We start from the raw sequence: 21,885 nt of genomic DNA on the forward strand, positions 1-21,885 counted from the left end.
ACGGTCCGAAGGCCTCCCTGCTGCTGTGACTTGCCCTGTGTGCTGCCCGGCAGGTCCTGTGATCCTGAGCTCATTTGGAAACAGGGTCTTGGCAGAGGGAACGGAGACAAGATGAGCTCAGCCTGGACTGGGAGGGGCTCTAACCCAGTGACTGGTGTTCTTACAAAAAGAAGACATTCGGACCCAGGGAGGGCCTGCGTGACAACTGTGGCAGAGAGAGGACTGCTGCGCCTACAAGCCATGGCATGCCAAGGAGCACCAGGCCCCTCCAGAGGCTGCGTGAGGGCAAGGAAGGAGCCGTCACCTCACACTCCATCCTCCAGACACCGAGGGAATGGACTTCTGCTGCCAAAGCTGTCTCGTCCTTGCTACACTGTTACGGCAGTTCTGGAAACGAACACTCCTATTTAAAAATATGTGCATATTTCTCTCTTGATATGCACAGACACGCACATGAAATCTAATACACACACGTCTTAAAGATATCCATGGATGACATAGAGCATCAGTACGCCACACGCGTGAAACCTGTGTTTAAAATGTTTTCAGCAGTTCCTGTCCCGAGACCACCGCCTGCGTCTGTGCGGGCGCTGCTTCTCCCTTTCCTTTCTCCAGTGAACCCGCCTTTCCTGAATACGAGCAAGAAATAATAAGCAAGTGAGCCGTTCGCAAGAACGCAGACGGCTGGGACGGCGGGCTCCTCACCAGCATCAGGTCCCGCCTCTCCTTCTCCCCCGTGCAGATGGCTTTCTTGATGGACCGCAGCTCGCTCATGATAGCCTGTGCCTCGTCCAGTTTGTAGGTGGTGTGAGCACTGGACATCTTACGGTCGATTCTGGTTAAAAACGGAAAATGAGTCATTCCAGGTGAGATCATAACGTTCCGCTAAACAGCAACTCAAGAGCTTCCGAGAAAGGTGAGCAGCAGATCAAAGTGACGTGCTGCCAATTACACCTCGGTGGGAAAATAATGAGTCCCCCAAATCCCAATGTTTCAGCAAAGAAAAATAAGGATCCCGTGAAACTTCCTTCCTGTGGCGAATCCAAAGTGATTCGCTGGGGGGAGCGGACAGTGAGCGCCCCGCGGAGGGAGGCCGCTACGAGCAATGAGACGGCCAGCCTGGTCCTCGCCAGCCCCAGCCTTCATCGCGTATAGCTAGCATCTGGGTTCGTGGTCAGAAATGCCTATTAGGCAAATGTGGGAGTGCGAGCTCTGCGCAAAAAGAACACGCTGGAAATAGCAAAGCAGCGCCCTTGCAAGAGCGGGGCCTTGCGCAGAAGCGCGCCCTTCCCTTCTGTCTCATCCTGGCTCTCGCTCTCACTGAGTTCTTCCCTTCAACCCAAACACCCATTCCTCCGCTGCCTTCCATCCACTCAAACCTCCCTCCCTCCCTCCGCCCCTGCTCCCCGCCTCCTTCCTGCCCTCTCCAGGCCCTCTGCCTCCCTCATGCATGCCTGGCCTGGCTCCTGCGGGAGGAGCAGAGCACTGGCCAAGACAAGGCTCAGCCCAGGCCTCCAGAGGGCAGTCTCCTGGCTGCGTCTTCTGCACCCAAGTCTTGAGCCTTGGAAGCCCTCGGGGGTGAAAAGGTTGGGACACTTTGGTCCGGAAATGGAATGAACCCCTTCTCTGGAAAGCCACTAGCTGCTTGTGCCTCAAGTTCCAGGCCCACCACGACACAGGTTCTGGTTCTAAACTGTATCCCCCACCCCGTTACCCCGAAAAGCTGAACGCTTACAGGCCAGCCCCAACGCCCTCATTTTCCGTTCACGAAAGCGTCCTGGCCATGGGGGAGAGCCTGGGACAGCCCGGGCTCTATGGCGGGAACCTGGCAAGTCACGTCACCTCTTCAAGTCCCCTCGTGTGTAAAACGGGGACACTAAAAACATTTCTCCCATTTCATGAGAAAACGTGAGGAAAGGGCTTACGTGGCAGGGGCCTGGCGTGCGATGTTTATGAAGAGCATCATTATGAAATCAGCTTTTTTCATGGGAGGAAAGGGAAGCAGCTCACTGGCTCTTCTATTACCATTAACCAGTCCCGGCCACACAGGTCACAACTGGCGGCAAAACCCAGCCCTGGAGCTACCAGCATCCTTGGAATGAGCTGGGCAAGTAAAGCAAGCAGGAGGCCATCCCCTCCCGGTGGAGCTGGGCCTGGGCTTGACAGCACAGCCGCGAAACCGTCTTCCATGGACAGGGGGTGCAGGCGCAGCATAGGCCCCACACGCTGACTGGTGACACCCTAAATCACAGCACGTTCTGGCCCCATGGGCACTTTCAAAATGGGTCAGTTAAAGAATTGTGTTCTCAGACACACTTAACCGTGACTGTTCCTACAAAGCAGCTTTTACTGACCCATTTGTATGAAAAGGGATGTGCTCTAGCGTGTTCCATGCAGAAGTTAAAGTAAGTGAGTGGGACTAAAACTTGGGCCGTGGGTTTTTTTTCCTTTTTTCCCTGTTCTTACTACATCCCTATTTCAGCTTCTTCACAAGATGGTTCATCTGCACGATCAGGATGGTAATGATCAGATCCAGCAATAAAACAAAAAGTTCCTAGCACAGAGCCAGCATCTGGCGGCTATTAACAAATGGAAGACGCAGGCCTCCCTGGTGGTGCAGCGGTTAAAGTCTCAGCGCTCTCAAGCTATCACCAGCCACTGCGGCCTGAGTTCGATCCCAGGCCGGCCAGAGAGCTGACCCACATGGCACAACAGACCTCTCCTGTCTCGCCCGCTGCTCCCCTCAGCAGTGTATTTCAGTAGATCTGCCTGTTCTGTTCCCCAACTCTGTGTCTGGTAAATCCTCTCACCCCCACCCTGACACCTCTGCCCTGTACCCCAGTTCTTGTATGCACAAATAAAAAAAAAAAATCTTTAAAAAAAAAAAAAAGTGGGAGCCCGTAGCAAGGATGAAGACAGTGGGAATGTTCTTTGTACTTCTTCGAGGGTCCTTCATATTGTCCCTCAAAAGCAGCCCCACTACCAAAGTGACTGGTTTCCTCCCTCACTGCTAGTGCCTTACAAGACCTACAGGTCAACTGTGGTAACACCAGGGCCCTGACTCGAACTTTCTTCCCCTTTACACCCTCACACTGAAGTCAGTGTCATTCTGGCATTTTTCCACAGGGGGCGCCGTGGTGGTGAACGGCATGACAGGAAAGGAATGGACCCAGGAGTCCGAGTCAGCGCCTCGTCCCACCTCTCAGGCCAGTTAACTGTCTCCCCTGAAGAAGTCTCTGAACATCCAGCAGGCTTGGTGACTTCACGAAGATGCCAGGCCTGGGATAGGGTCCCCACCCCAATCCAGCTGATCACCAAAATACCCGGGTCCTTGCTGAATGGACTCTACAGGTAGAACCAGGAGGCCTCGTCACCCAGCAGCCAGGTCCCAGAACCACACAGGCTGCGGAGCCTCTTCTCACACGAGTTATTGTTAGCCAGCGGAAGCTCGATGACTGTTATACTGAGCCCCATGCCCTCACCGTGCTTCTAAATGCCCGGGGAGTTGACAGAAGAAAGAATTCTGAGATAAAGAGCCGTGAGTCAAGGACAAAGCAACAGCAGAAGTAAGAGGAAATTCTGCTGTTTCTTGGTGGGAGCTCAGGCTGCAGGGAGGTCCCTTGTACAGGGTTGTTCATCTTACCAGACTCCAGAAACACCAAGATACATGACACCGGAAAACATAAAACAGAGGGCAAGTCCATGGTTTTCCATTTTAGCTGCTCTATGGAGAAGTGAGCCTCCAACGCCAGAAAGCAGGCAAGTCTCTAAGGCAGAAATGAAAAGCCATCCATCTCCCGACACGACAGCTGCAGGGAAGCGGCCCAAGTTTTCTTGCAGAGAAAATTTACGTAAGACTGTCTCCTTGTGTTCATCTTCTGATAAAAGGCATTCCGTACATCTCCTGCGACGTCAGAAACCACAACCGACATCGCTAATGAAGTCTGCAGAGAAGGGCTACACCACCTTCACGCAAAAAACCCGAGGCCAGAAAAGCCTGGCTTCTCTGCAGCCTTCAGTGAGCAGCGCCTCCGCTCTCCGGGTCGAGCGGCTTCTCCGGAATGAAAAATCCAGCTGAGGATCATCGCCACCGGACACCGATGTCCGTGGAGAGAATGAAACTCTGCCGCCTGCTTGAAAATCAGTGCTCATCTAAAAGCCACAGAGGCACACACACATGCTCACTGATAAGGCTGCAGCGTGAGACGCTGGCCGTCAGCTCCAGCTTTGTGCTCGAGTGTGGTGATTTCCCTGTGGCTTCTGGCAGCTGTAAAGCCAAAGTGTGGCTTAGGCCAGCAGCCCCTCAAGGCCCCAGGTTCTGGGATGGGAAACAGGCCCCTGCCCTCCTCAGGAAGCGAGATCGGCAGCCCCATCATGCATCCTGTCAGCCGACGCCACAGCGCACCCGGGAGAACAGAAGTTCAACTCCATGGCCACGGACCTGGCTCTGGCCTTCGTGCTACCTAAGAGGCTCGGAGAAGAATTAAAAGCCTGGCCTAGGACAGTTCTTTCTACTCCATTCCGAGAGGGTCTCGGCCAAGGGGAATGGCCAAATGGGGCTCGGGACCCTCCCCCGCTTCGGCCCCCGCCTCCCCTTCGCTTTGCCTCAGATGTTCCGCAGCCACAGAAAACATCTGCAGGGAGAGAGAGAGAGAAGATTCTGCAGGGAGAGAAAGGGAAGACTTCGCTGTTCAAAAACGCGTGAGAGCTACCAGAGCACGCCATCTCTTACTCTTTAGAAACACTTGTACATTATTAGAGAACATGGAATTGCACGAAAAGGTACACAGCATAAATACACTATCTAAATAAACACACTTCCCAGGCGTCTGCTGCTGGACTCTCATCTGTGACAGTAGTACGCTGAGTCAGTCCAGCGCGGATTAGGGTCTTGTCACCTCCTTTGCATCGTCGCCTGCTTTATTCCCCTCAACAGCCTTCTAAGATAAGCATAATCTTCTCGGATTTTATAATGAAAATACAGCAGCCCAGAGCGATTTACTGAGTGGCTGAAGAACACAAGCTAAGATCTGGCACAGCTGGGCTCCAAGCCCTCATCTTCCCACTGTCAAGCCCGCCTCGGGCCATGGGGTGCCACGATGCCCCTTGAAACAACGGGTGCACCCCAGAATGGCCGGGGAGGGACCCCAGGCTTCGATACCGGTGAGCAGCGTTGCACGGAGACCCAACCTCACCCATTTCTCAACTGTGGTAAAGTTTCATCTAGCAAAGACTTCAAAGGACAGGAAACCTCTTCTTTCAGATCTGCAAAATTCACTTATTTGGGAGTTTTCTCCCTTTTATTAAATTCCCTCTAGAACTTTGGTCAAATTCAGGGGCTGTGCTCAGTGACGGCATTTTCTAAACTCTCAGTATATTCCATTCCATAAAGAAAACTGTACTAGTCTGTGACTGCCAAAGAACTATCTTTTCTTTTTTAAATTTTAATTAAGCACCCAAGACAGTCCTCCCTGGCGGCGCAATGGATTAAGTCTCAGCACTGTGAGCGGCCACGGCAGAGGAGCCATTTTCTGTAGTGTGGGAACAGTGACATGGCAGCGGCCCACGGCAGAGACATCTGGTGTAGCAAGGGCAGCCAGGACAGTCCTTCAGAGCATCTTGAGCCATCACGCAGGCGCTGGGGGACATCCTAGGTGTCATGGCAGAGAGGCTTCCGTGGCACGAAAGCGTGGGAAACTCAGGAGTGAAGTGTCAAATGAGCTTCCTGGCTGCAGGACAACTCAGAATGGAACACGAGGCACGTTCCAGATCTCCAGGAGATCTCGAATAACTGAGAGGAACGCGCCCCACACCTACTGGCACACTCGGCACGTTCTCACACAGAGCCCATCTGGGCAACTCAACACCTAGCTCAGAGCCCTCCTCTTCGCCCCTGGAGGCCAGCAACACGTCACAGTGAGAAAACTTCTCAACAAGCTCCAGAAATTTTAGGGCGGCACAGCCCAGTAGCAAAGGCTCCTTTGGTGGCCAAGATGGCTTTAATAATAACCATGTTATCAGGTAATGAACATCACGGCGCCCGTGCCCTGTCATTAACCCAGAGGCCGTGTTCACAGCCAGCTCCCCTCTATAAAAATCAACAACTAACATAAACTTAAAAATAAATACAAAAGGTTCTTTTTCCTCATTTGGACCCAACCGTAGTGATGAATTTCTTTGCTAGCCAGGAGGGCTGGGCAAGGTAAACAAGTCAAGTTGAAAATGTTAGGAGCAGCCAAACTCCCAGTGAGGCACTCTGGGAAAGAACGCACTGGACGTTCCAGGAGGCTGGACGGCAGCATGGCTGGAGGAAAATGCAGGGTGTCCGCCTCCACAGAGTCGGTGGCACTGGCCTGGAAGGCTGCCTGGTGCACAGCGGGTTCACTGGGCCCACAGGCAGCACACACAGTAGGGCAGGCAGTCGCTCCGCCAGTTACCAAGGTTGCATTCTCAGTAAAGAATCCAGAAGTGCGGGATTCAAGCCCGACCTGAACGCCCTCAGTGGCTTTCCACTGGCAAGAAGGCTAAAGTTGACAGGAGCCCGTGCTGGCTCTCCTTCCTGTAAGACGCGTCACAGAAGAGCGTCAACACAGACGGTGACACAGCTGTGAAACGCTGCCTCTCTCGGCAGCGTCTGGAAAGCTGGGCTGGCTTCCCCAGGACCCAGGCCAGACCCAGAACCTTTCCTCAGGCCACTCCTTGGCCTCCTCCGGGGAGGGCAGACAAGCCCAGGCTCTGGCAGGGAGTGAGCCTTGGCCTTACGATGGGGCACACTTACCATCTCTGCCCCCAAGTGTGGGTCACGCTTGAGCAAGCAGAGAGGCACAGATGCAGCACCCACAGCACGGTGGCTGTAGGCCTGAAGACAGCTCGCCCTGCGCTGGCTTCTATAAGCTTCTTCATGGACGAACCTGACACTACGGCTGCCGTTCGCTCCCTGGGCTGGCAATGACTTGCCCGCGGAATGAATCTGCCTCTCAGCAATGTGAGGAGCCTTTCTGCCAGGGCCAGGGGTTTGCTCATTCGCTCGAGCACCCAGCACAGCTTGTTTTCCTGGGGGGTTTAGTTTTAAGCTGCAGTCGCACCCTAACCTTTGCCTTCACGTAACGGAATGAAGATGGCGGGAGTGGTGGAGAGCATGAGGAGCAGTGCCAGGCTGGAGACCTCTGTGAGGCTCAGGGGGCCTATGAGACCTTGGAGTCTTCCTGAGCCACCCTAAACCCCCATCACCCTCATCAGCATCTCTCGAGTGAGAATGAGAGGAAATGCAGTCCAGTCTGCACGATGCCTCGCATTAAAAGGAAGTCCTATCTAGAGACACCGGAAGTCGGAAGTCTTTAGCAGTGGTTCCCAGTCAAGAGAGAAAGCTAAGGTGTGGCCAAATGGCAGGAAAGCAACCTCTCAGGAATTCAACTAGCTAGTCCCAGCAACTCTGAAGACTTCCCAAATGAAACGACTACTTTCTGCTCATCTCATACCTAGCCCTTCGGCCTCAGTGCTGCAGGGTGACATGGCCACAGTACTCACAGAAGGGCCCCTGTGGGCCTCGAGTGTCTGAAGGCTGGCTGGGCTGTACAAGGCAGAATGACAGGACAGGTGTGGGTGCGAGGGAAGTGCTGTAGCAAAGGCCAAAAGAGTGACAAAACCAATAGCCGATACTGAGAAAGAACCTTCATTTGCTAAGCAAAGCTTTTTTAAAAAGCTGTCCTTACTAAGGCTAGTTAAAGAAACCCACCTTGCAAGCCACGGTGCAGGACAAAGCACTCACACCACAGCTGGGTCATGGGAGAGGAAGCCAAGGGACGACAGAAAGTCTGGAAGACCCCAGGCTTGTGGAGGGGTTTATGAAAACCCACACGCAGGGCCTGCAGGGGAACTGGCTGTGCCTCAGGCCAGAGACAGCCAGCCCTTCCACGCGGGGCCGGCTCACCTTTCTTGCAAGTCTCCCGTCATGCTTGTAAAGTCCTTAATAAAGAAATGGACAAGGGGCCTCCCCTGTGGCGCAGCGGTTGAGCGCTGGGTTGCGAAGCTGCCCGCAGCCTCTGCAGCACCGGTTCGATCCCCGGCTGCTCCCCGGCCACCAGAGGACGGTCCCACATGGCGCGCAGACCTCTCCTGCCGCCCGCTGCTCCCCTCAGCAGTGTCCTTCGGTCCTTCTGCCTGCTCTGCCCCCCGCTCTGGCTCTGGTGAATTCTCTCACCCTCCCGCGCTTCTGACTGTACCCAGTGCTTGTATAAACAAAACAAAACAAACAAACAAATAAATAAATCATAAAAATAAAAAAAAATACATGCCTCTTTAAAAAAAAAATAAAATTAAAAAAATAAAGAAATGGACAAGGCATCATCAGCCCAGCCCACCCTGGGTGATTAAGAAAGTGAATCTCAACCCTGTGTTACACAACTGGGCTGGAGCTGAGATCACTGTGTCTGGCAAACACACTCAAACGTGACCTCCCTCTGCAGAGCAGCACATGGGGCACATCTGATGAATGTCGAATGTCACCGCGTCTGCACACTGGACACAAGCGAGTAGCAGGTGGGCCCCCTCCCCAACAGCAGCGACCACACGGGCCCTGCAGCTGTGGAAGGTGGACTGCATAGCCTGCACTGCAGCTGCCCCGTGGCTGGCTTAACCCCACAATTCCTGCTATGGACTGAATGTCCACATCCCTCCAAAATGGCTAAGGTGAACCCCTAAGCCCAATGCGATGGTATTCGGTGGGGGGTGGCTATGGGAAGTACAGTCAAGCATCCCTTCACGAAGGAACACATTTTGAGAAATGCACTTCAGGCGATCCCGTCGTGTGTGCGAGGTGGCATGTACCTCCAGGCCAGCCCGCACACGCCTAGACTGTCACAGGAACTGTGGTCATATGTGCCACCCTCACCGGCAGAAATGTCGCCATGCGGGCAGAGCTGTGACTCACTTTAGATGAAGTCATGAGGGTGGCCCCTGGGGGTGGGATCCGTACCCTTATAAGGTGAGGAAGAAAGAGCGGAGACCAGAGCTCTTCGGTGAGGAAGTGGGTCCTCACCGGGACCAAATCTGCCGAAGCCCCAAGACCTCCTACTCCCCAGAGTCGTGGGCAGCCCCCTCCACGGTCTCGGCCCCCCACCAGAGTGTCTGTCACTGCGGGAGCCTGAGCCCACCCTCTGAGGGCGGAGAAGCCTGGGCACCGAGTGTGGGAAGCACATGCCCACGTTCCAGTGAAGCCTGTTCTGTTCCCCACTCTGTCTCTATTGAGTCCTCTCATCCCCCACATCTCTGGCCTGTACCCCAGCTCTTATATGCATAAATAAATCTTTAGAAAAAAAAAAAGAAAATCGACGCTTCCAGACCAATGACATCACCATGTATAAAATCGCTTCACTTCGCTGAATGTGCTGACTGCACGCACAGCTCACACTCGGCAGGGCGGGCCGGGGGCTCTCAACTGGGAGCAAATGTGCCCTCGAGGGGACACTGGGCTGTCACCACTGGGTGGCAGGGGTGGGGGCACGTGTACATGCACTACTGGCATCCAGGGGGTCAAGGCCAGGGATGCTGCTTAACACTCCACGATGCACAGGATGCCCCCACCAGAGACCATCCGCTTCAGGGTGGTAAAATTGAGCATTTCAGAGGGGCCCGCTGGGAGCAGGGACCACATTTCCCCTCATTTATCTTCAATTAAAACTCAGAATAGGGCCTCCCCTGGTGGTGCAGGCAGTTGAGCACTGCGCTATTAAAGCTGTCCGCAGCCTCTGCAGCGCCGGTTCAATCCCGGCTGGCCGGCGAGGGTCTCACATGGCGCGGCAGACCTCTCCTGTAGCGCCCGCTGCTCCCCTCAGCAGTGTATTTCATCAGTCTGCCTGTTCCGTTCCCCGCTCTGTCTCTGGTGATTCCTCTCACCCTCCCACGCCTCTGGCCTGTACCCTGGTTCTTGTATAAAATAAATAAATCTTTTTTTAAAAAAAAACTTAAAAAAAAAAAAAAACCTCAGAATAAAAACTGCAAGAGACTACAGCTAACATGACTGGGGCTCAAATTTAAATGGCCACGTGTGTCTCAGACAGTGCAGCTCCTGAGAACTGTGAGTGAGTGTGAAACACAGGTCTTGTTTTCCGTCTTTCCACTCACAGGAATGAAGTTTTCAAGGGAAAGAGCGACCCCGGGGGCCGGGGTGGGGGAATGATGGGCACAGGCGAGAGCATAAAGGCAGAACCCCAAGAAGCGTTAGGACACATGTCCAGACCCCACACAGGAAGCCACAGGGAAGCCCTCCCTTCTGTAGTTGGGGTGACTCACTCTTGCAGGGTCTCCACCCCCTTTTCTTTGTACTGCAGTTCTTGCTTCATCTGGGTCAGCTCTCGTTTTAATCTGGAAAGCTAAAGACAAATCACATTTTTTTTCCCAAAACAAGCCGTGTGAAATTCTTTCTACAGTTGTAAGCATTGTCATCGAAGCTTCTGATTAGCTTCCAAGTCACTGGACCAGCTACTCTCTCTGTGAGTTTCCAATGCAAAACAGCCATTGGGGAAGAACCACCTTGCTTACACACAAAAACTGGCAACTACTTTTTTTCAGGGTATTGATTTACACATTACAAACTTTGCAATCCTTTCCTCTTCCCTCTCCGTACTGCCCAGGGATTGCATGTAGGAAACCACTGGAGCGCTTCTTCGATCAGATTCTGGGGCCCACTTCGGGCCTGTAATGAAACTCAGGGGTGGGCCTGGGAGCTCGCACCTTTGATAGACTGCCTGGTGTTTCTCTTTTCAGGTGCGCTGGAATTTGAGAGCCACCAAGAGAAAGGAGGTTCCTTTCCAAGATGCCTCCCCCTGGGCCTTGTTGCAGCACAACCAGATTGCCCCCTCCCCAGGCAACCAAGACAGGGGACTGCAGGCATGACACAGGCAGCATGCAGAGAACTCAGGTGTCGCCAGGGAAGGAACATCGATCGGAAGCTTCTGGTCAAGCACCACCGTGGAATGAGCCCTCTGGGAATACAACAACCAGGGGCATACAGCGGGTGCTGACGCTGCATCAGGGCAGGCACCCCGCTAATACACCCCGCTAATACTCTGAGGTTGGGCCCTGATGTTGCCATATCATTCCAAATGAGGGGTGCGTCTAGCCCCATGAAATACGCAACAGGACACAGGTGACCTCTGTTGGGTAAGGTAAGGTTTTAACATGAAACTGTTCCCCTCCTACTGGAAGAAAAGCAGAGAGCAGCACCCAACGGACTAGTACTAGCCCAGGTAACTGAACCCTTGCTAAAACAGAGGCGCTAGCTGCACCACTGCGCAGTCGTGAACCGGGCCAAGGGATGTTACATGAAAATGCAGAAGTGGCTTCTGGTTTTACTCACCCTATCCCGACGACTTGCTATTTCTGCTTTAATTTGGTGTGGGTCGTACTTGGTATTTGTTGAATATCCAGAGAAGGCTAAAGAGAAGGAAAACAGTTTATTTTATAATGGATCCTTCAAAATAAAGAAAGACACACAGATAGGAACTTCTTAGTTGCCATATTAAACTGTCAATTCTAAGTTTCAGGTGTATGAGTTGGCACTGGCTCCTACAGAATTAACATTCCAGAACCTCAAAGCTTGAGGCCTGACTTTTACATGCAGCCTAGCTACACAATTCCACAAAACATGTGGCTGTAGGTAAAGCACAACTTTACTTCGACTGCCAAACAGTTAAGGTTAAAAACCATATCCACTGAGAGGGGTGGACGATCGCGGGCGACTGGTGCTGTGAATCCAGTTTTACTTTCTTCTACGCGCACACCGGAAGCCACCAGGAAAAGAGAATTAGAGTAACCTGTGGTTATTCTCAGTGGTTTTATTACAAAAGATTTTTATTTTTATTTCCTTTATATCTATATTCTCCAGGTGAACAACTTTTGACAAGAAGGGAAACGTTTGAAAGACCTGGACCACGGAGGCCCGCTTGCTCGTGGCGCCTCGGATTTGGCAGGCCGCTCTTCGGCTGCTCTTCCGAGTCTGTCCACACGCACAGAAGCCAAGCCCCCACTTTTATTCTAACAGCTTGTTTTTGGCGAATGCGCGACTAAAACTAATCACATTGCTAAGTGCTTTCTCACACGGCGCACTCAATCACCCTCTCTTTACAGACAGCACCGTTATGTGGGGCAGCGCTGGCCGGGGCGCTGGGCGCTGGCTACACGCGCGCACGGAAGCTGCGCGCCTCGCCCGGCACTGGGCAGCTTGGCAGCCAGCGGTCATTTCTAATCTCCAGCACCTCCTTGCCCTCTGTCTGTGTTTCTGTCTTCTTTCTCTTAGGTTTCAGGAGCCATCGGCTATGGGCTGCAGCCACTTGGTTCCCATCCCTTCCTGGGGGTGGAAGTGGGGGTATAGCTTGGTCTTCACCCGTGAGTTAGCCCCACACTGGAGCACCCTGCCTCCCGGCCATCTCGGTTCCCTGCACCGGCTCGACCCCAGCTCGGACTGCAGGGCCACCAGCCTTTCTTGTCCTCCTCGGATCCGGGTGCCAAAGGCTGAGTGCCATTCAGCTTGGTGCTACCGACCGGAAACTAGCTCAGTCATTCCCGGCTTTCCACTGGGAAGGGCGTGCGAGGGCTCCTGGGGGCTTATACAGCAAGACTGTTTAACAGACCAACTAGAACCACATCCAGAGTTCATTCAAGCAGTTCAGATGGCTCAGCTTTAAAAAAATAGCTCTATGGAAAATCTATTTAAGCCTCCATCAGTCAGACTTTTCAAACCGCTAGAATCTACCGGAAATAAGTATCTGGAGCAGCAAAGCGTTTGACAACTTTATCCCAAATTCTTATATTTAGAAGTATAACCTCTTGAAGACATAGAGCGAAATGCCTTAAAAATACAATTCTTTCTTAGACGAAGAATATCGATTTCCAAATCCAACAACCTCCATCCTGCCTTCAGTTTCATATAAGACCAGGAATAAAAGCAACACCTCAAACTATGCCCTTAATTGGCAGAAATCATGTCTATAAAACCTGCCCACTAAACTCCTGGGACCTGAAGTTTCCCAGACGGGAGCTTGGGACCTTCCATGTGGGCCCCAGACGATGAGCAAAGGAGTGGAAGGCTTGCTGACCCCTCGCTTCCTGGTGAGCCCACCTGTCCAGTTGCAGCTGAGGAAGACAACGCCACGGGACCTCCCCCGCCCCTCCCACGGGGCAGAGAGCAGCCCCGCCAGAGTCTCGGGAAGTTAACTGTGATGTTACACATGGGCGCCCTGATCCCAGAGCTCCGCAGGCGGCCGAGCGGACAGCCCGGGCAGCACGCATGGGGGGCCTGGGAGCTGCTGGATGAACACACGGCGGCCGGCACCGGGTCTTCCTGCCAGAACCCTGGGCGGGGTCCCACCAGGAGACCTGGTCCCAGAGGGAGCCCGATAAGCCAGGAAGGACACTGCTGAGCCACTGCAGTCAGCACGGCGCCCGCCCCATCTCCCAGCACCGGCGCGCCTTCTCGTCCTCTCTGCTCCTCGCGGCGGCGGCCACCCCACGTGACAGAACAAGCCTCATGTTGGTTCCACTTGCCTAAGTTCCCTCTGCTATGGCCTCTAAAATGATAAAATTCCAGAATTTGGGGTGAAGGAGGGAAAAGGCAACTCGAGAAGCTGACGTTCGGGAGCGTAAACCCTAATAGGCTCGACTCGCAGACAGCTCCTCGACGGCGCGCTCCACTTCTGGGGCGCAGGGAAGGCTCGGGGACCCATGCTAACAGCAAGCACTTCACAGCACTTAGAAACAGGCTGCTCTTCCCCTGTTAAGACATGCCTCTAACCTCCGGGTTTACGATAGAGACCAGAAGCACCCCTCTGAGGCTTTCTTCTGGCGTGAAGGGCTGAGTGGGCAGAGCTATCAAAGAGCCGAAGGCGTCGCTCACACACCATCGCTCCGGATGCTGTAATGACAAGGCCGCCGTTCGGCTGCACCATTACAATGCCAATTACGAGGCCGTGCTATTACAGGGTGCCTTTCACGTTTATTTCATCTATTCTCATAAAATCTGTATGCGAGACGATGATTGCGTTTCCTGGCTCTCCAGATTAAAGACGACTGTGTACTGACTTGATCTACGCTGGGCCATCAGAGGGGCTCGGGTCTAGCGCGCGGGCTCCCCTGGGTCAGCAACCCACGGTCCTGTAGCCAGACTAGTTCCTCCAACATGAGAAGGAATGCCCTCTGGTTCCCCCATGCCCGATGCCCATGGACAAACGCCCCCTGCATGTTCAGCACTCAGTGGGTTCCTGAAGAAGGGAACACACACGTCCTTGTGTCTGTCTGCCTGCCTGTCTCTCACACTCAGGCTCCTCCATGCTGTGAGGGCCTACGCACAGGTGTGTAGAAAGACCACTCGTCCTTCTCCAAAGACATCCTTGGGCGCTGGCACTGTCAGGGGTGACTCGAGGGGGCCGAGGAGGATTGGTAGAAAGGACAGAAGCTCTGCCAGCTTCCCTGCTGACAGGTACTAATTACTGGAGCAACAACAAAGGCACACACGTAAATAACCGAGGCCACAAAGGCGGGCAAGGCATTTTCTTTGAAAGCATAAGCAAAGGCCCCCCAAAATCAAAAAGGCCCACTCAAGGGTGACACAAGATGCCACCAAGTCCAGTCCAGGACCAGGAGATTAGCTCTCGGTAGGTGTGTGTGCTTTGCTGCGACCTTTGCGATGGAGCTGCCTGTGAGGAAAGCTACGTGATCCTTTCGGCTCCTGCCTGCTCCGACATGTCTGCACGAAGGAAAACAAAAGGCGGAGTGGCTGGACTGCGGCCCTTATCCTGACCTAGATAGGAGGCGAGTAGCGCTGCAGCAGACAAGGACGGGAGGCTGGCTGTGGGATGGGCTTGGGGCCTCAGAAAGAATGCTGGCAGGACTGCCGACTGATAAGGTCAAGGCTTCCACCACCTACCCCAAGAATCCAGGGCGGGTCAGCACTTTCTCATGGGAGATAAGGCCGGCTCTTTCCCAGCCACCGAGAGAGACTGTTGGTGACTGGCTCCTGGGGGCCAGGATAACCAAGTTCTCTTCCGGCTGCTGGAAGACAAGGTGGCAGATGAGCTCCACGAGTGGATCCTGGCTCTGGGAATCACACGGGGAGCTGAAAACACCCCTGGCCCTACCCAAGGCCAATAAAATTTAAATCCTTGGGGGCAGGGCCGAGGCAGCAGGAGCACTGTGAATCCCGTGAGGAGATGCCGGGGTTGAAAAGCACTGCCGAAGGCCGAAGGCCGGGGGTGGAAGACTTTTTCTGCAAAGGTCCTGATCACAAATACTCTTGGCTTTGTGGGCATGCAGCTCTGTCTGGACTCTCTGACACGGTAGCCGCTAAAGACAAAAAGTGGGTGAACGCGGCTGTGTTCCAATAGACTTTACTGACAAACACCCCAGCGGACAGCACTTAGCCCCCAGCCTTATGTACTTTGCTAACCTGTGGCTCTATCATTTACCCCAGACAGGAGTTCTTCTCAAAAACTGGGGTGCAAATGGCCACACATTTCATCTGAGCACATCTGAAGGCCTGAGTTTCTCAGAAAGCATGAAAGCGTTAACTCCAGAGAAAATGTGTCTGAAACAGTGTGTGTACCTAGTGTGACGAGGCAGGCGGCCAGGAGCGCACCCTGTGATGGAGAAGCAGGAGAAGCTCCACAAAATAGAGCCGCAGAAAAGGTACCAGTGGATCTCAGAACTAATTCACTACAGAGCAGGTGCAATCAGAAAGCGCGAAAGAGGCCCGGGCACTGGGCAGCTCACTCACAGCTTCACATGAATAAAGCAGAGCGGAGTCTCTTACTTTTGTGGGGACACTTGTGCTCAAACCCAGCAAAGCATCTGAATTTGCTCTGGTCAGGGCCAAAGACAGTCAGGCCTAGATATTCTTGGCTACCAGATGGCCCAATATTGACACAAAAGCTTTCCTCTGCAGTGAAAGGAGTTTTATTCTGGTGATTTCCACAACACTCGGGGGGGTGGGGGGGTAATGTGTGAACGGCATGGGCAAGAGGCATGCCCCGCCCCCTTCTGCCCCACTATTAGAAATGGAAGTTCTATTCCTTACTCTCCTCACCATTGTTGCCTCATTTGCCCCTACAGTCAGCCACTGGGGATAAACGGTGTCCCCAACACTCAGCGCACACAAATACCAGGCGCCTGACAAGTCTGGTGAGAACAGCATGAGAGTTAAACGATCCCAGCTGGGCCAGGAGAAAGTCACAAAGTAGAACGTGGTCTCCCTCCCACTGGCCCCCTAGTGTCGCCACACTGCCAGAGGCCGTGTCACCTTATAATGGGTTTTCTAGATAACTTTGGCACGGGAGGGCAAGGTATTCCAAAACACCATTGGCTCTTCAGTGCTGCCTCTCCCATGGCTAGGAACCACAACAGGACGGAGCACTGAAGCTCGGACCCTAATAGCTCTGGGTTCAAATCCAAGTTCTACCCTTTACTGGGCGACAACCTTGAGGAAGCCATTAAGCCTGCTCAACACTCGGTTTCCCCCGTGACCGAGGATAGTAACAGCACGGGCCTATTCACAATGCTGCAATCACAACAATGCGTATAAAAACACCAGCTCATTCCATTTTGCTTCCTTTCACTTTGACTCGCTGCCAGTGAAGGAAGTGATGGGAAATAAATCCAAATGTTATTCTGTTCCCAGCAGCAGAACAAGGCAACGCCTCCTGCCTGGGATGACGATCGCGGGGAGGGCTCTGGGCGGCGTGAGAGCCGCGGGCCCGGCCCTCTGCAGGAGACACCTGTTAGATCATGATTTGAGCCAACAGGATCTCTGTCCTGAACTTCATCCTGTGGCCAGAAATAATTCACTCGAGCCCCATCTAACAAAGCTTTCCTCGCTGGAACTGCTAGTTCAGGCTAAACGGCAAAATGAACGCGCCTGATCAAAACCCCGGGACAGCAGCACCCCGATGAACACCTTGGCTCTGTTCCCAGGCTCCAGTCAGAGTCTTTTCCCTGAGGAGCTGATAGGCCCCAGCAGGATCCACTGGCATCTCCAGCCCTTCCTGTAAACAGGCAGGCCCAGCTTGGCCTCCAGGCTACCTGCTCCAACAGATGCCGAGATTGTGTCTACTCAAGACTCCGGCTGGGCTGGGAATGGAATGTGATGAGCTCGCTGCATCTCAGGTCCACACCACAGTCGTCTGCTTCCTCTCCTGACATTGCCCCATGCATTTCAAAGGCTGTGTCTCTTTTACTGAGCATGAATAAACCCCCGTGGAGCACAGCAAGAATGCAAGCGTTCCCACTGCCCAAATGCCCTGGTGAGGGGCCGTGGAAACTGGGGCCGTGGAAACTGACGCCGGGGAGTCCTCGCCTACAGCTCCTGTGCCCTCCTCCCTCGTGGCCCCTGCTCTCAGATTTTCCTATATTTGAGCCAGTAGTAGCCAGTCCATAGGACACAACTTCTCCTGGCTCAACTGTCCATTTAAATCGCTGGCAAGAAACTTCCTTGCCAAGGTTTTCTGCTATGTCCTTCTTCAGTTAGGTATGATCTTGGGGCACCAGGCCCACGGGATTTCAATCCCAGGAGATCACCAAGAGAGACCACATACCAGGCCAGAAAAATCATCTCACTAGAATACAAATGACTGAGATCACACCTAGTGTAGTTTCCCAACCACAATGGAATCAAACTAGAAATTGACAACATAACATCTTGAACAAGTCCCAACAATTTACTTTTAAAGCACCCATGGGGTCAAAATCGAAATGACAACGGAAATGAGAAAGTAATCTGAACTTGATGAAAATGAAAAAAACCAGAATTTGTAGGATGCAATGAGAGTTGTACTTAGAGGAGAATGTATACCTTTAGCAACTATGTAAGAAAATAAAAAAGGTCTAAAATCGATTATCTCAGTTTCCACTTTAGGAAGCTAGAGAAGGAAGACCAAACTAAAGTCAAACCAAATAGAACCACAAAATAAAGAGAAGTCAATAAAATAGGAAAGAGACAAGAAATGGTGGGTGGGGCGGGGGGAGGAAGCAAAAGTCAGTTCATTGCAAAGATAAATTCAATTGATAAAAGTTCAGCTACACCGATAAAGAAAAGAGAAGACACATATTTCTAATATTAGGAATGGATGAGGACACCACCTCAGAGCCTCCAGAAATTAATAGAATTAATAAGGCAATTCTATACCCAACCTTACAAACCTGACAATTTGGATAAGCAGTTGGCAAAATCCCTGCAGGTCAAATCCAGCATGTTATACCTGTTTTTAAGTTTTTATCAGAATAAGCTACATACATTCTTTTACATATTGTCTCTGGCTGTTTTTGCATTGTAAACAATAAGGTCGAGTACCTGTGACTGAGACAAAGGCCCTAAAATATTTACTATGTGACCCTTCATAGAAAAGTTTAATGACTTTTAGATTAGAAGAAACAGACAAATTCCTTGAAAAACACAAATATCAAGAAAAATAGGAAATCCAAATAGTCTTATATCTATTCAAAGTATTGACTTTGCAGTTACAAACATTCCTACAAAGAGCTCCAGGTCCAGACAGCTTTTCTGGTGAAGTCTATCAAATGGTTAAGAAAACATTAATACTAATCCCACACAAACTCTTCCCAATTCATTTTATGAGGCCAGTTTTATCCTGATAACAAACTTAGAGAAAGATATTACGGGAAAACAAAATCATGGAGATAAGAAACCAACTTCCACAAATTAACATGGAGCTGATCCCTCATATTTAGATGGACACTTGAAACAAAACAAAAACTAGTGGCACCAATATCTAAAGAACAAGAGATAAGATAACCTGCAAACAACATACCATTATACCCGAGTCCAGGCATGCTCTGGAGTTAACAGAAATATCTTAAATTCCTATTACAGAGAGGAACCCCACCTGGCTTCTCCACAGCCTGTATGGCTTACTTTCAACAGCAGCTGCAATAAAAAAAGATGCCCATACAAGTGCCCGTCAACTGATGACTGGTCTAGTCCATGGTGGAATACTACACAACTATAAAAAAGATGAAATCCTGCCATCCGCAACAACATGGGTGGACTTAGAAGGTATTATGCTAGTGAAATGAAAAAGAAACACCATAGGCTTTCATGCACATGTAGCATATAGAGAAAATAAACAGATGAAATTAAAAAAAAAAACAAATTTAATACTATGGGAGCAGTAAGTGTTTACCACAAGGAAGGGAAAGGGGAGGGTAAATTGGGGAAAAGGTGACTGTGGTATGGAAAGGACAGATTTGGACTCTTGGTGGTGAATTTAATTTCGTCTATACACATGCTGATTCTCCATGATGAACACCTGAGACCCAGCTAATGTTATAATGCACTTGTGCAGTCTTTCCATCCGGGTGCAGCAAAACGATGTGTGGCCCTCCCCAGGCTCCCCCACAGCAAGCCGCACTCACCCAAGTCTCCAGGTGAAACCTTTTCCACACTGACGCACACGGGACCCGGGGGTGTTTCACACCACTTCCTCAAAATCTGTTTGTGTGCTCATTCGTCAACCACCTTTATGGCCTACATGTAAGTTCCGTGAGGGCAGGGACCTTTCCTTCTTAGGCGCCCCCATGCTGCAGAACCTGGGCGCGAGGCCGGCACTTGATAAACACTTGCTAAGGAAGCGGCTACCGTATAACCATCTGGTCCCAGGGAGGACTGCTGATCACCTAACTGTGCGATTAGAGGCTTTAGGAAGCTGCCGTGCCCGAATAGAACTCAGTGTCTGCACACAGCCTAGCAGAGATGCTTTTAGCATCCCGCGTGTCAACCGTAGGAGACAGTGAACTCACAGCTGGCGTAAGAGCGGCTGTCGTCCTCACAGAGTTTGTGCAGCTGCTGGTATTCCTCCTGAGCCAGCTCGAACCGCTGCTGCTTAATCTGGTAGATTTCCTTCTTGGCATTGAGAGCCTCCTGGGCTACAATTAAATATTCCTTCAGCATCCGTTCCTGCTCTCGCCTCCACTGCTCCCTGGGGTCCTCGATCTGGGTCAGTTCTGAAATGAAAAGGGTAAGAAGATGAGCGACTTAAGTGACGGCTGCGGTCATGTAACTAGTCGACAGGAAATGAGTTAACTGCCAGGCTGCACGCCGTGGACGCGTCTACCGAAAGAGCCCTCCTAGAGCGTGGGACTCCTTCTACTGCCATATCTGTGGTGGAAAGGATAAGACTGTAGATCTGCTACCAAGAGTTAGGTTCTCTGAAGATCCCAGAGGAGAAAGGTAGTCTGACCCAAAGCTGGTGTTTTTCCCCATGGCCCCATGATTTAATTGGCCAGGAAAAAGTCTTCAGCAATTACTCAGTTTTAGGGCTCACAGTCACTTCTAGAGTCTTGTGTGGAAACCTGGAGGGTGGAGACTGGGGCTCATTTGCCTGTGTCCCCAGGGCCTAAAGATAGTGGCCAGCTCCACAAAGAGAGGCAGCTCCACAATGCTGGTGGTGACTCAGCAAGCCGGCAGGCGAGCAGGATCCCCTGAAGCGAAGAAGGGGGCACGGAGGATGAGCAGGTTGGGTTTACGAGACAGACGAGCCAGAACGGGTCCTGGGCTCAGCGGCAGGCCTTCCAGAAGGGTTGTGTAAGGCAGATGCCTAGGGCGCACAGTAACAACAGCTGGGCCTGGGAAGGCCGCACCTGGCCACAGAGGTGATGCACGTGTGCCCTGGCGCAGGGCACAGCCCTCCCCTGCCAGAGGGGTCTCGCCTATGGAAACAGCCTGCCAGCAGCTGGGAAGGCCAGCCCAGATGCCAGACACCTCAAATAAACTCACAAACAGCACCAGGTCACTGGGCCTCAGCACTGTCCCCAGTCCAGGGAGTGGCAGATCCACCTTGAAGGCCTCCTACCACTTGGAAAGCGGCCTGGGAGGAGCGGGGCCGGGCAGTACCAGCCCGCTGTCTCACGGAAGGCCTGATCTCCATGGTAGGAGCTGCAATTGAGAGCAAGACTGGCGCCACGTGCCAGGAAGCCCACGGTCTTGCCACCCAGGCTTCTGAAGGCCGACCCGCTCGCCAGCGACAACCAGGGGACTGGTCCAGAAGACACCCACCCGAGTTGCTCACGCTGAGGAGACAAGAGGCACCTCGGGACCGGGTGGGGAAGGAGCTTGGAAACCACTCACAGGTAGTCATCGAGCCTCTTCAGGCCGTGCCAGCCTCCCCACACTTAGGCCAGACATGAGCTAAGGCCCCGCTTCTTGTCCATGGTAGTGAAGAGAGAGAAACACGCGGGCAGATCCGGAAAGAAATGGGAGCATCCCCCTCGGCCCGATGGCCACATGGCGTCGGCTCACTCTCCGTGGTGGCTGCACCCTGTGCACTGTGCATTGTAGGGTGCTAGCGGCGTGCGGGTCTCCCCCCGCCCCTCGGGTGCCTGCAGCACCTCTCCCGGGCCTGAGGATCCAAACTGCCTCGAGCATCACCCAGTCCCTAGGGGCAAAGCCGATCCAGGCTGAGAAGCAGTGTTCTAAACAAAGCAGTAAGAAGCCTGGCCACACCGCTGGTTTTTACAGCATTTCTCCCTTCACAAAGATCAAACATGGCTGGCGTGCTAAGGCTAAGGAAGATTCAATGCATAAGATAAAATGAAGTTAAGATACCACTTGGGCATTTATTATTCCAAGAACTTAAATGCTCCATTTTGCAAGAAACAACCTTCTCGTTATGAGAGGTATTTTCTTCTGCGTGCAGACTGCCCAGGAAATGTGTCCTTATATCAGATATCAGCAGCCTCTATTCAATAGACTCCACGCTGTCCTGAGCAAGACACAGCGAGGTAAACGTGCACCTACTGTCCTCTCAGAAGACTCCGCTAAAGAAAAATGCAGATTATATTTGTAAAATCCAGTTAATTGCCTCATCGAACAGTACCGATTGTTTA

The 21,885-nt window shown here is 52.3% G+C and overlaps 1 protein-coding gene across 1 annotated transcript in view; it reads right to left on the minus strand.

Moving 5' to 3' along the window:
- The window catches only part of WWC3 (WWC family member 3), a 72,851-nt gene that overhangs the window by 28,469 nt on the left and 22,497 nt on the right, over positions 1-21,885 (minus strand). Inside the window, 4 exon segments of the mRNA XM_037512729.2 lie at positions 706-835; positions 10,291-10,370; positions 11,357-11,433; positions 19,801-20,004. Of these exon segments, the coding sequence (XP_037368626.2) occupies positions 706-835; positions 10,291-10,370; positions 11,357-11,433; positions 19,801-20,004 (491 nt within the window).

The sequence above is a fragment of the Talpa occidentalis genome, unplaced genomic scaffold (genome assembly GCF_014898055.3).
Source record: "Talpa occidentalis isolate TD23 unplaced genomic scaffold, MPIMG_talOcc4v2.1 talOcc4.15, whole genome shotgun sequence".
NCBI lineage: Eukaryota > Metazoa > Chordata > Mammalia > Eulipotyphla > Talpidae > Talpa > Talpa occidentalis.